At 40.1% G+C, this 13,936-nt stretch overlaps 1 protein-coding gene across 9 annotated transcripts in view; it reads right to left on the reverse strand.

Annotated features, from left to right (window-relative positions):
* Positions 1-13,936, reverse strand: part of FAM13A (family with sequence similarity 13 member A) — a 356,989-nt gene that overhangs the window by 94,120 nt on the left and 248,933 nt on the right. For 2 of the 9 annotated variants that reach the window (XM_032332873.1, XM_032332870.1), the window contains exon 9: positions 5,601-5,645. The exons of 2 other annotated variants lie outside the window; for them this stretch is intronic. In XM_032332873.1, the coding sequence (XP_032188764.1) occupies positions 5,601-5,645 (45 nt within the window). Of the gene's footprint in view, positions 1-5,600; positions 5,646-7,661; positions 8,237-13,936 lie in introns of those variants that run through there. 5 more of the 9 variants (XM_032332876.1, XM_032332875.1, XM_032332874.1 and 2 more) reach the window with 4 other exon arrangements.

Here is a 13,936-nt window from a genome sequence, read left to right on the forward strand (position 1 = left end):
TGAGGGACACTGGGAATGATTTTTGAGGGTCATGGAGGCATTGCCAGGAGGAAGAGAATGGACAGGGGAGTCCTTAACAAAGAGAAGACACTGTATGAAGGCAGGAGGTAGCACGCAGGGAGCTCAGCACTGTGGACGCGGCAGGTGTGTGCCAGGCAGAGGCCCCGGGGGCCAGGCACCCTGGAGTTTCTGCTAAGTCAAGGAACTGAAAATGAAGGAGAGTCACTGACAAAAATACTACACGGTGTATCAATGGTCTGCTCTGGCTGGCTGCTGGTTCCTAATCTCGGTTTCAGGGGCTATTTTAATCTAGACGGCGAAGTTATATTTCTTACCATGATCATGTTGCTGACAGCAAAATACTAATGTACCACTTGAAGCTCTTTCGAAACCCTTAACTTTTTCTAGCATTTTAATTCCACCGAATATGATCTGAGTAAGGCAGTTCGGTTCTTTGTTTTTATTTCCATTGAGTTCGACTTTTCTGATTTTTGTTCTTATAGCTGATAAGAAGATACATGATTTCTTGACCCCAAACCTTAAAGGTTTTTTAATCAAATGTATCCTGTGTCTCTGCTCTCCGCTACTGCCCAGTAGTTTTCTTCTTTAGTTAGGTATCTTAATTTCAAAAATCAGCTTTTGGGGCTTTGTACTGTTTTCTCCTTCCTTCCTGGCTTGCCTGTTTGCTTCCTCCCTCCCTCCCTCTCTCTCTTCCCTTCCCTATCCCTCCCCAGCTATTTCCCATTCACACGCCATTCTTCTGGGAGACGTAAAAGCAGGTTCCACCTCTGCCTAAGGGTTATAATGTAGTGTCCAGATGAGGCAAATCTTTAGAGTCAGAAAGTGGATGAGTGGTTGCCTAGAGTCGGGATAGGGGGATTATAGGGAGAGTGACAGTTGTGTTAGTTAGTTTGGGCTGTTCTAACAAGACACCACAGATGGGCAGCTTGAACAATAGAAACATTTACTTCTCACAGTTCTAGAGAAGGCAAGTCTAAGATTACGGTGCCAGCATAGTCAGGTTCCGGTGAGAATTCTCCCTGGCTTGCTGGCTGCCAATCCCTGCTATATCCTCCCATGGTGGGTTTGGAGGATGGGAAGGAGTGAGTAGTCTGGCCCCCTTATCTCTTTATAAGGACACCAATCCTATTACGGGAATGCCACCTCTATGCCCTTCATCCAAACCCAATTAGCCCCCAAAAGTCCCACCTCTAAATATCATCACACTGGAGATTAGAAATTAGAACTTCAACATGTAAATTTTGGGGAACACATTCAGCCCACAATAGGGGTTGATAGCTAAAGAACACAGGGTTTCTTTTGGGTAATGAAGATATTCTAAATTGCTTGTAGTGATGGTTGCACAACCTTATGATTTTACCAAAAATCACTGAATTGTATACTCTATGCAGGTGAATTATAGGGTTATATGAATCATATCTCAATAATGCTAATATCAAAACAGGTTTAATTTCCAGTTCTTCTTAAAGAATAATCCTTTTACAAAGTTTCATACAGTACAAACTATTTCTTTGGCCATTCATTTTGATCATCACATAAATATATAATTATCATAGGAAAAAAAGCAGGATAGAAGGTTTTGAGAGTTTCAAGAAATTTGATTCCATAGGATTTTTTTAAAAGATTTATTTATTTGAGAGAGAGACAGAGAAAGTCTCCAGCATAGGATTTTTTAAAAAGATTTATTTATTTGAGAGAGAGAGACAGAGAAAGTCTCCAGCAGACTCCCTGCTGAGCGTGGAGTCTGCTGTGGCGCTCCATCTCATGACCCTGAGATCATGACCTGAGCTGAAATCAAGAGTCAGGTACTTAACTTACTGTGCCACGGGGCACCCCAATTTTAATGACACGTTGTAATGACACTTCCTACAAACCATTCTTTAGGTCACTTCATCCAGTGAAATGGAATGTAATGCTAGAGCATCACCCTCACTGTGTTAAACAGTCCTGCATTCAAGGAATTGAAAGGCATTGCAAGTATAAAAATCAAGAAAAAAAAAACCCACAAGAGAAAAGCAATATACTACTCTTTAAGTCTGAATAGTTTTATCATTTACAAAGAGCTATCATATTCTTTAACTCTAAAATTGCCCCCATAAGTATGTCAACTATTATCATCTCATTTTATAGACTGAAGAAAATGACCTGAGCAACCAAATTCATATGGCTAGATAGCTCTCAGTATCTGAGTATGTTTTTATGATAGCAAGTTTACTACCCTTCGTCCGCTTTCCCTACTGCTTTGTGCTGAATACCCAATACCTCCACTTTTTCCATGGTTAGACTGGGTTGATCTCCGTAAAATTTAAAAATGTTCTCATCTTAGTTCAAAATATCTTCTTTATTTGGAGTACTTAGCAAATATGTAGACTCCAGGGAAACTATAACTGTCCTATGAGAGTAGAGCCCACAGAGATCTTATTTCTTCAAATATAGACTAGATTAATGAAGTCTAAGTTTAGATACACAACCCCATAAGGGTTAACCCAGATTTGATGTGGGGCAGCTTTTAACTCCATCTTTGACTGTCTCTGTGTAGGGGATGGGGGATGGGGGGCATTGGTTTGCAGGCAGGGAGTGCTATCCAAGTGTCAAGTTAGTAATAATACAGGTTTAGAGACAAATTAACTGGTGGTATCACCACAGGCAGTAGAGGGCTCTCTAACACTACACAGAAGGTACACAAGCATGACCATCATTACCTGGGGTGTTTCCTGGTCAACTCCCACATCATCCCAGTTACCAGTTTTCTTGTTTGCAAAAGGTTATTCTAATAACCTGTACTTAGTAAGACCAGATGAATTCCGCTGATGAGAGGTTTCAGTGAAGTTTTCCCCTGTTGGGTCCCTAATACATGCTAATTAACCCTGTTGTTCTGTGTCTTCTCAAAAGAGCCATTGCAATTTTGAAATTATGATAAATTTTGCCATCATAAAAGAAGGAATCAGTAATATATATTGAATACCAAAATCTGATAGAGTAATGAACAAGAAACTTACATAAATGTTCTTAATTTCAGTTTCTACTTTGACAAGTAAACCAGGGAAAGAATAGTATGCTAATACATGAAAGCAGACACCAATGCATTAAAAACAAAGGAATCTAAATTAATCACCAGGGTTCCTAACTTCATCTTCCATCATCATTCGCTGTGGATATAAACTGAGTTAGTGACTAATGGAAAGTTAATCTAGCAAATCAAAATACTGTTGTGAAAGTTGAGAGTTTTGTCATAGACATAAGACTTAGGGTTAAGATTTGTTTCTTAGGGGTGCCTGGGTGGCTCAGTGTGTTAAAGCCTCTGCCTTTGGCTCAGGTCATGATCTCAGGGTCCTGGGATTGAGCCCCACATCGGGCTCTCTGCTCAGCAGGGAGCCTGCTTCCTCCTCTCTCTCTGCCTACTTGTGATCTCTGTCTGTCAAATAAATAAATAAAATCTTTAAAAAAAGAAAAAGTCTAAGTGGGTTAAAGATTTGTTTCTTAGCCTACTGAAATCTTCCTATACATAAAACAGAGATTCTAACTACAGCCCACAAAATATAAGGAAAAAAGTCCCCTTGGATATAAATCATGCAAAAAGCCTGAGGTATATGTAAAGCCTGGAATCTGATAAAACATACTATCTCTTTAGTGACAGAAGGTGAACAGAGTCACCTGAGTGAAGAAAACTTTTTTTTAAAGTAATCTCTATACCCCACGTGGAACTTGAACTCATGACCCTGAGATTAAGAGTCACATGCTCTACTGACTGAGTCAGCCAGGTGCTCCAAGAAAACTTATTTCAATTATTAATTTAATATGGTTCCCCCATTTATTTTATTATTATTTTATTTCTTTGGGGGAACTTTTTCAGATGGCAAGAATATCTGTATAGTGCTAAAGTGTACTGAGTTTTATCCTTTGGTATAACAAGTACATATAGATATTTTAGTATTTTTAAAAAGAATGGAGACAGTCTAAACAACTCAACAGATATGTAATAAGATCTCATCTTTAAGCCATTTAAAGTGAATTGTAAGAACGGAGTTCCTCGCTTTACAAAGGTTCACATTCTAAACATTCAACCTCTGTAGTTTCTTCTAAATATCATGCGTTTCTAAACAGTCAACTCCATTCCTGAAGGTCTACAAATTACAATAGGTAATAAACAGATGGCAAAATACATTAAAGGGAACCAAAGTATTTATTTTTTCCTTAGCTTGCAAACACATCTGTTATTCTCATCTCAGACACAGATTAGGAGTAACAAATTTATCTTCTACATAGTTTCACAATATGCTAAGAAAGCCTAAAAAGTCACCCATGAAAATTGTTTAAGCTAAGCAGACATTAGGGTTAAAAACATGCCCTCTAATAACATCAGACACATAGGATGTTGTCCATGTTACCCATGTAACAGGCACATCTCTATTACTATGCTAATCATACTGTCCATTACTGCACTCACCACATGTGTTGTAATTGTCTGGTAGTATGACTGCATCTGCCCTAGCATGTGACCTCTTTGAAGCAAAGCTTGTGTCTCAATTACCTCAGTATCCCTAGGAGTATAAACTGTTTAATATATCTGAGAATACTGTAAGCATGCTTTGTTTGTTATAGTTTTAAAAACTTTATGTATTTGAGAGAGAAAGAGAATGGGGCAGTGGGGCACAGGGAGAGGGGGGAGACACACACACACACACACACCCACACACACACACACACAGAATCCAAGCAGACTCTGCATTGGGTGTGAGCCCCAGGCAAAACTCTACCTCATGACCCTGAGATCATGACCTGAGCAGAAACCAAGAGCCAGAGACTTAACCGACTGTGCCACTCAGGTAGCCATAGTATACTTTGTTCTAACATGGAACACTAACACCTAGTAGATGAAAGCATGGATTATGAAAAAAACACTTATAAAGTCATGATATTAAAGATGTTATTTGGGGACGTTGAGTAGTATAGCGTTAGATACTTATATATACCTGCTGTCAATGGCTTTACACAAGCTACAATCATTAACTAGAGTTTAGATAAGTGTTTCCCTGAGTGTGTGGACCATTAGTGTCAGATTTGCTTTCAGGAAGCTTGTTTAAAATGTATTTACTTTCCCTGTCACACCCAGATTCAGATTCACTAAGTCTAGGGAAAGAGGGGAGCTTTTCCTATAAGCTTATTTAAAAAAAATGAGTTTCTCAGGTAATTGTCATGCACTTAAAGTATGAGAACCATTGGCCACTCTGCTCAGTACAAAATAGGGAACGTGAATTTGACTGATACTTGAAGCTATTCTTTTACTCACCCACTTTTAATCCAGTTTCTAGCCCCTTACTGCTGCAAAACAGAACTGAGCAAAGCACTCATGCCATCAGTCAGCATGCATTTCACAAGGCTCTGCAAACTACATGCTTCAGGCAGCGTTAACAGCAGGGGCAGTCGCCAACAGTCATCATTACTAGAGACTCCCAGAAATCCTTAGCCTAAGGCACTGAACTGGGTTTGGAAGAAGCAATTACACATGGGAAGAGGAAAGTTTTCTGCGTAAGCATCTAAATTCACAAGAGATCCTCAAGAAGGAGAACTACACAAACCTGCTCCTTGCCTTCAGGATGTTTATAATCAAAGGCAGGCATAGGCTGGAAGGGAAGAATGCAGGGTAATCAATCAAATGAAATTCTCAGACCACAGAGCAGTGAATTCACCAATTAGCATTCTTGAATGCAAATTCAAATTATTCCTCTTACAGAGGCTTACTGATAACGACTAACAGTGCAAAATAATTCTGGAAATTATGCTAATTTGATTTCAGCTTTCATTAACTCTCTAAGCAAGGTTTTAGTGGTACAAAGATCTATTTTCTTAAAAATATTTACCAGTTACATTATCAAGAAGTTATCACAGAGTTCAGTAATAGCCAATGTTCTTCTCTAGAAAATGATTGCTTAAGACCCTTAAGACTGAAGTCATTATAAGCAAAACAAGTCCTCAGTTATAAAGCTGGAAACCAAATCGAGTCTCCAAAAAGTGTACATTAGTTTTATAGTCTGTTGGACACTTCAAGTATGTGGCCCTTTCCACTGGGTTAATAGAGAAGAATTTCAGATCTATCCACGAACCACTGTCTATTCCCTTGGGTTATTAATTTTTAGAAAAGGAATTCCTGGGACACCCCATCAAGTTCCCATTGCAGGGCTCTTAACAGTTCAGTGAAAGAATAACAACTACACTGGTCTCTGTCACAGCATCCATCTGCAGGAAACACGCTGCAAATAAACACTGAATTTTTCTTTTTTTTCTGTTTTTTTTTTTTTTTTAAAGATTTATTTATTTATTTATTTGTCAGAGAAACAGCAAGCGAGAGCGAGCACAGGCAGACAGAGAGGCAGGCAGAGTCAGAGGGAGAAGCAGGCTCCCTGCGGAGCAAGGAGCCCGATGTGGGACTCGATCCCAGGACGCTGGGATCATGACCTGAGCCGAAGGCAGCTGCTTAACCAACTGAGCCACCCAGGTGTCCCAACACTGAATTTTTCTTAACCTTATTTTCACTGTTGAAACATGAACATACAGTAAAATACTGGTGGCATAGGTTTTAAAATTCAACTTCATTTTTGTCTAGATTTTTTCCGGCCTTATAAACTGTAATTACCACTTGATTTTTAAGATCATTTTCACTAATAAAACCCTTTATAGTTTTCTTAAAGGAAGTGTTTATATCAAATCAAATGGTACTGCATGTAAGGCGGTTAATGTTGAAGTATAATAATATGATTGCAAAAGTAATTCTAAAAAGCATAAAACGTGACCTTGGGCAGCTCTGAGACTTCCTCTTTGCCTCAGTCTTCCGATTGTGAAACTGGAGGACTGGACTCTAGTCCTCACAAAGGTGACTTCCAGCCTGACCACTCCAGGATACATCATTCACTTATTCCTTCACCAGCAGTTTGTTTGTTTGTAACAAGCCCTTTTGTTTTAATTTACCTCTCTCTGCTTTGGTATAACTCCTCTGCTCCACCCTCCGCAGTCCATACTACAATTATTAATGCAAAAACAGAACCCAGTGCTCAGTCATTCTTACATAGCAGTTTTTTTTTTTTTAAAGGTGGCATTTGTGTAATAAATCTACCTAGAATTATTTATGGTGAAATTCTGACCTTCGCATTTGTGTCCATGTATTGCTGACAGAAAATCCTTGCTTAGATCTGGACTCCAGAAGAGAGGGATCCTAACCTGCCTTTTTAAAAGGTCTCTCACCTACAGACATCCTATCAAGTGAGCTGAGAGCTTGCCACAGCTTCACAACACTGCGAAGGAGCTGATTCACTTTTTAGAAAACCCATTCTATACATTCTTTCGTTTCTGTTTTCCTTCAGAGGTCAGAGATGTTTTCTTACATGTATTTTCATCCAAGGAAGGAAATAACTGAACACAACATCATCAAGTGAGAAGCACAAGAAACTGGACGTCAATGTCAGTAAAAGCGGCAGTATCATATTCAGAGTCTTCTGGTCTCGGGAAGGACATCACGGACACAGGGCTCCACACGCTTGCAGCACGCTACTAAAAAATGCCAAGTACTGGCAAAGTTACATGGTTTCATACAACTCAGAAAATGCAGAAGAGAATAAAATAAAACACACAGGAAAGAGTACTACCTTTGCAGAGGCATGATTTCACAGGCCATCCTTGCAGACGAGATTGCCAGGGACCCTCACAACTGGCTCTTGCACACCGATCTGGCCGTCGGTGCAGGAAGCGGCTTCTCCCGGCGGCTGAGCGGGGCTCGGGGCGGGACGGCAGGCTGCACCTCGCAGCTGGAGCGGCCACTGGCGCTGCCCTTAGCCCCTGTGCGGCCGCTCCCAGCCTCCAAACTTCTTCAAGCAATGCTATTTTATCGGCTGCCTCTCTACACTTACACTGCAGTCCACTTTGACCTTTTGTTCCAGGGAAGCAGCTGAAACCTCCAGCCAATCAGCGGGGCAGCTGCCCTGGTGCTTAAAGGCGCTGTTTCTTTTGCTCCTGCTGCCGCCCGCTCCTGCTCCTCCTGCTCCTCCTCCTCCTCCTGTTTCTCAGGGGGCTTGCCTAATTCTGGTAACTCGAAACTTTCCTCTTAGCGAATCCGCAGACAAGCTTGTCAGTCTGGGGAGAGCAACCAATAACTGCGGCCAGAGCAAAGAGTCCCGTACTTCTCAATGTTACAGAGACTGCCAAGGAGGAAATCCATTTGTCAAGGAAAGACATCGCCTATGAAACTAAAGGTTTCTGTGACAGAAGGCAAGACCTAAGCTCCATCCCCTCTCTTCCTTTAAAAAAGAAAAAAAAAAAAATCCAAACAAACCGCTGGCATTGGAAGGCACGATATTTTTCTAGAAGGAAGGCATGCTTCTAGACCCTTGCCCTACCCACATTTATTTCCTGCTGTTTGTTTACCCTGCAGTGGTTACTAGTCACTGGTGACATCACCCCAGGCACGTAGCTCACACTTCTGGGGAGAATACATGTCCTAAGATTGTCCAGCTTCTCAAGGGATCAAAGCGTCTACTCCCATGAAAGTTATTTCAACTTACTATCTCTGCATTTTATCTTTATAAAAATTGAATGTGCTTAAAAAAAAAAATTGAATGTGTTTATTTGCATAATCATTTCCCTCTAAGAACATTAACAGCATGTTTTGGTTGGTTGCTTATTGAGGTATTTATCTAGTGTTCTATTCGTCTATCTAGCTATTTATTTTTTACAAGTAACACCAAATCAATTTTTCCATAAGGTCTGCTAAACGCCCGTTAATTAACCGGCCTTCCTTGCAGTTTCTGCTTTAGTACAGAATACTGAAGTGTTATTCTGAGGAACATAATTGCTAATCCATAGATTTTATACACTGCAAGAACAACAGAAGTACATTTTAAAAAAGATTTCTTTCACATCACGAGGGCTGCAAGGAATTTATAAGAAAGCCCAGAGCATCGCTTTTCGTAGGATAAAGGGCAGACGGCCAGAGTCCATGGTGTTGAGAAACAGCAGGGGTTTAAAGGTCCAAAAGGTAGCCTCCTCCCCTGTAGTTTTTCCCAGTTTTTTCCCCACAGACAACTCATAATTCTCAATTTAGAACACAAAATCCTACTGTGTGTCCTTTTCTTTATTATACCTGCTAATAAAAACATTTCATTGTCTGACTAAATCTACTTAACCATATTTATGAAAGTGGGTTAGTCATCCTGAAACTTGTGTTCAGATATTAACATAGAATATTAATGACTAAAATCAGCCTTTTAAAACAGAAGTTGACTTAAGTTCAGACTTTAATTAAAATTAATATATTCCTTTTTTGATATTAGATTGGGAAATTCTAATTTGATTCTACAACAACTTAGTTCTGTATATTTGCTTACATTTATTTTTCAAAATGCCTTTACATCTTGCTGAACACTTTGGTAAACTGCTTGAGTTAGAAAATCATGGTTAGGGTGGCTGGGTGATGGACATTGGGGAGGGTAGGTGCTATGGTGAGTGCTGTGAAGTGTGTAAACCTGATGATTCACAGACCTGTACCCTGGGGCAAATAACACATTATAAAAAAAAAAAAAAATAGCCACTTTAAAAAGTGGCTTTATTTTTTAAAAACTTTAAAAAAATGTCATGGTTATATATCATAACATCTTCATTGATGAGTACAGTAGGTACTAGAAAATTAAGTAATTTGTTCAAATTTACATAGGAAGTCAGTGGCAGAACAGAAACTGGATTCACAGCTTCTCAGGTCTGCTCCCGAATCCTGCCACCTCACAGTGCTTACTCTAATCTATATGTATATGAGTTTTTAAATATTTTGTCAGATACAGATAGGTTGGGAAATACAGTTGGCCATTGAACCACACAGGTTGAACTGTGCAGGTCCAATCACGCATTTTTTTTTTTTTTCAGATATAGTACAGTGCTGAAAATGTTTTCTCTTCCTGCTGATTTTAACAACATTTTCTTTTCTCTAGCTCCCTTTATTGTAAGAATACAGTGTGCAATACATATAACCACAAAATAGGTAAGACAGCTATTCAAGTTATTGGTAGGGCTTCGGGGAGTCAAAAGTTGTATATGGTTTTTCGACGGCACAGGGGTTGGTGTCCTTAACCCTCGTTGACCAAGGGCCAATGGTAATTAAAGTTCAAATGACAGAAGTAGTATTTTGTCTTTTCTGATTTTTACGAACACATCAATACTAAATGGCGAAAATGAGTTCAACAATAAAGACCCCAGCATCAGTATGGTAAATTAAACCACAATTTACATTCATTAATTAAACTGTAAACTACAATTTACATTCATTACCTACTAAAGATGAAATACTGATGAATAGGGGGGCATTCAAATTTTAACACCTGATTCCACTTATGTTTCCTGATAAATTAAGTCTACCTTCCTGATATATTAAGTCTAATATGCCATATTACTAGTGACATGTCAATGGTTATTTTTAAAAATTACTGACCACTGTAACTCAGTAATCACACGCCTTTTCAAGTTTCATCATTTATTTATAACAATTCCTCCTCTTTTGGACTCTCGGTTTCTTTTCTGGGCATTGCTTGATGATCATTTAGGAATGTGTACCTGGACCACAGCTCTTCCTCACTACTACACCCACCAGGGACTCTCTGCATCAGGGATCTACTTTGCTACTTTCCGTTGCTAACATCCTCAGAGCAGTTCCTCAGTCAGCCAGCAGGAGCGCCATTCCCCTGAACTCTACCAGTTCTAACTACTCGAACACTGATACCCTGCCCGCATTTGCTCCACACTTAGCCCCTTCCCGTGCATCACTCAACCCCCAAGATCCTGCCTCCCCCATTCCTCCTCCTCTACCTTAGCTCTCTCTTTAGCAACAACTGTTCTTCTGTCTGCAGAGGATAACCTGCACCCAAACCAACAGGCATGCAGCTTAAAAAAAGGCACATTCCTGGCTCTCCTCAGCATTTAGTTATTTCTAAAATGGGTTCACTAGCTTCCTCGGTGTATTCACCCTTTCTAAATCCTGCCAGCTGGGTTTTCTACTGCCAGACTGCTAAACATTGCAAAAGAAAGTCACATAGCCCTGGCAACTAGTGGTACTAAAAATTCATGCTATTTAACCTCGGCATGAACCTCAATTCTGTGTGGCAACTTTTTAGTTATCTTAAATGATTTTTCACTGCATTCCCATAGAAACTGCTGCAGGTCGTCAGCGCCACATACCTGAAGCTCTCTCAGTCACACATTACCTCTCCTCCAAAATTTATTCAGAAAGCCAAGATCATCAAATATGAGTGAGTGAGTACCTTTAGTCTTTGGTCTTTTTTGTTACACTTAACGGTTTAAGTGCACCCCTGCTCCCCATATATACACATCATACACACGTCTTCTTCTATTTGACTTCTTTTTTTTTTTTTCTTTTTTTTCTATTTGACTTCTATTTGACTTTTTCCTAGTCTAGGAGAAAAGGTCTCACTCAGAGGATGCCAATTTCTTATCTACCTTCTGGATATCATCATTTTCTCCTTTCTCTGGAAGAAGCCTGATCTCTCCTAGATCTTAAAGATAGGCCCCTTTCCAGTAGGTGTCCCCCAGCCTTAAAAAGTTTTCCTCAGCGGCCCTGCTCTCTGGTGCTAGTGCTGTTTCCCCCTCTTTCCCAATGACAGACTTTCCCCGAAGCCTACCTCTGCCGTGCCCACTTCTGCATAAATTACTGACTTCCCACCCCATGCCGACAGACTTGAGACTTCATCACTTTTCTGAAACTGCTTTAAGGCCACCAGTGCTCTTTTGACTATGAAATGCCTTTTCTTGAAGCCCTTTCCACTTTTTTAAAAAAAGATTTTATTTATTCGAGAGAAAGAGAGCATGAGAGCGAGCACAAGCAGGGTGAAGGGCAGAGGGAGAAGCGGGGTCCTGGCTGAGCAGGGAGACTGATGTGGGACTCAATCCTGTGAGCCAAAGGCAGACAGTTAACTGGCTGAGCCACCCAGCTGCCCCCTTTTCTACTCTTAACTTTTCAGAAACACCCACCCTCGGTTTTCCGAGTCTTTGGCTCCCTGCCCTGTCATCTTTCCCAAGAATTCCCCAAATGTCCCTGATGTTTCCATCCTTTTATTTCATTTGTCTTTCCTTCTCTCTTACCAATCCTCCCTGCCCTGCCTTCCAGCCCAGCACCATTCAGTACAGACATTTTATTAGGGCTTAATAAGTTGTGTTCTGGAATGAGGCTCCTGGAGAGTGTATCCTGATTCTACAACAGACGAGCAGTGTAAACTTGGGTGGGCTGTATATTAAGCTCTGAAGTTGCTCTGAGGAATAAATAAGATCATGTATGTAAAACAAAAAGAATAGTGCCTGGCAAATAATAAGCACTAAATCATTATTAGTATTATTATCCTAATCAACACTTTGAAACCCTCCTGTTATATGACCCTCACATTTCTCTTCCTCCTGGCTCCTCTCGTTAATGATGTTGTTATTCTCTTTATGAATCAGATTCAAAGTGTGAATCATCTTTCCTTCTCCTCCCTTGCCTCTCCTTAAGCGAAGCCGTTGACTGGCTTGTCTCTTTAATCAGCTGGCCTCGGTCATCTGCAGTAGGATGATGATCCTTCTGCCTCCACTCAAACTACCTCCAGTGCATGCATTTCACTATTAGAGTGAGTTTCCTACTGTGACTGTGATCTGCTCACTCGCCACTCACCCTTCTGCTCAAAACCTTCATTAGCTCCCACCACCTCTTCAATGAACCCCTATTATTTAATATGATGATTAAGACTCTCCACCAATTAACCCCAACTGACTCCTCCAGTTCAGCTGCTTATATTTCCTAAAGAAATCACTCCAAACAAACCTGGAGACTATTTTTGAACCTGCTCTAAATTTTTCTATCCCAAACATGAACATTCGTTCATGCTTTTCCTTCTGTCTGGACTATTTTACCATTTCACTTTCTCCCGGCAAAATTCTATGTATATGTCAGTCAGGCTTAGGACGGTTAGAAGAACTCTTTTCCCTTTTAAGTCCTATAGCCCTTTGCATCCCTAATGATATTTATCTTTTCTCTCCCCTCAACAATTTTATTATTATTTGAATCTATATATTACTTCCCTATTGTAATGTAAGATCTCTAGGATGAGAACTCCATCTTCCTGTAGCAACTACACAGAACAGACAGTAAGTGTTGAATGAATTCATTGATAGGTCAAACACTCTTCCAGAAACAGAAGCATAGCTCCTTTGATTAGATTTTAATTTATCAAGCAATATTTCCATCCACTTTTTTTTTTAAATATTGTATTTATTTATTCGACAGATCACAAGTAGGCAGAGAGGCAGGCAGAGAGAGAGGAAGAGAAGCAGGCCCCCTGCCAAGCAAAGAGCCCGATGTGGGGCTTGATCCCAAGACCCTGGGATCATGACCTGAGCTGAAGGCAGAGGCTTTAACCCACTGAGCCACCCAGGCCCCCCTCCATCCACTTTTTAACATATCCCATTGTAGATCTACACTTAAGATAAAGCAGATGCCTCACCCAGGTTCAGGTAAAGAATGATAACCAGTAATTGACGAAAGAAATAAATCACTGAGTTTATACATTGATGTGCAAATAGAGATGACAATGTAAGATTGTTAAGATTCTATCCAAAACTTTTGAAAGCTTTAAAGCATTTTACATTATGCAGTTTCTCCTGGATTGTCTATTTCCTTTACTACACTTCAGCTGACTTGTAGACCTCTAATTTTCTTACATAATTTCTTCATCAGATTCCAAGTGTTTGGTAATACATGTGTTTGCCCTTGTGCTATCAAGAGCAAACACTGCTCCAAAAATGATGTGGCTTCAGTTGTTTCAATTTCAACATCAGTTTGAAGCAATCCAAGAGCCAAGAACATTTCTTGGTCACATTAGTTTGCTTTCATATA

The sequence above is a fragment of the Mustela erminea genome, chromosome 2 (assembly GCF_009829155.1).
Source record: "Mustela erminea isolate mMusErm1 chromosome 2, mMusErm1.Pri, whole genome shotgun sequence".
In the NCBI taxonomy this organism is placed as follows: domain Eukaryota; kingdom Metazoa; phylum Chordata; class Mammalia; order Carnivora; family Mustelidae; genus Mustela; species Mustela erminea.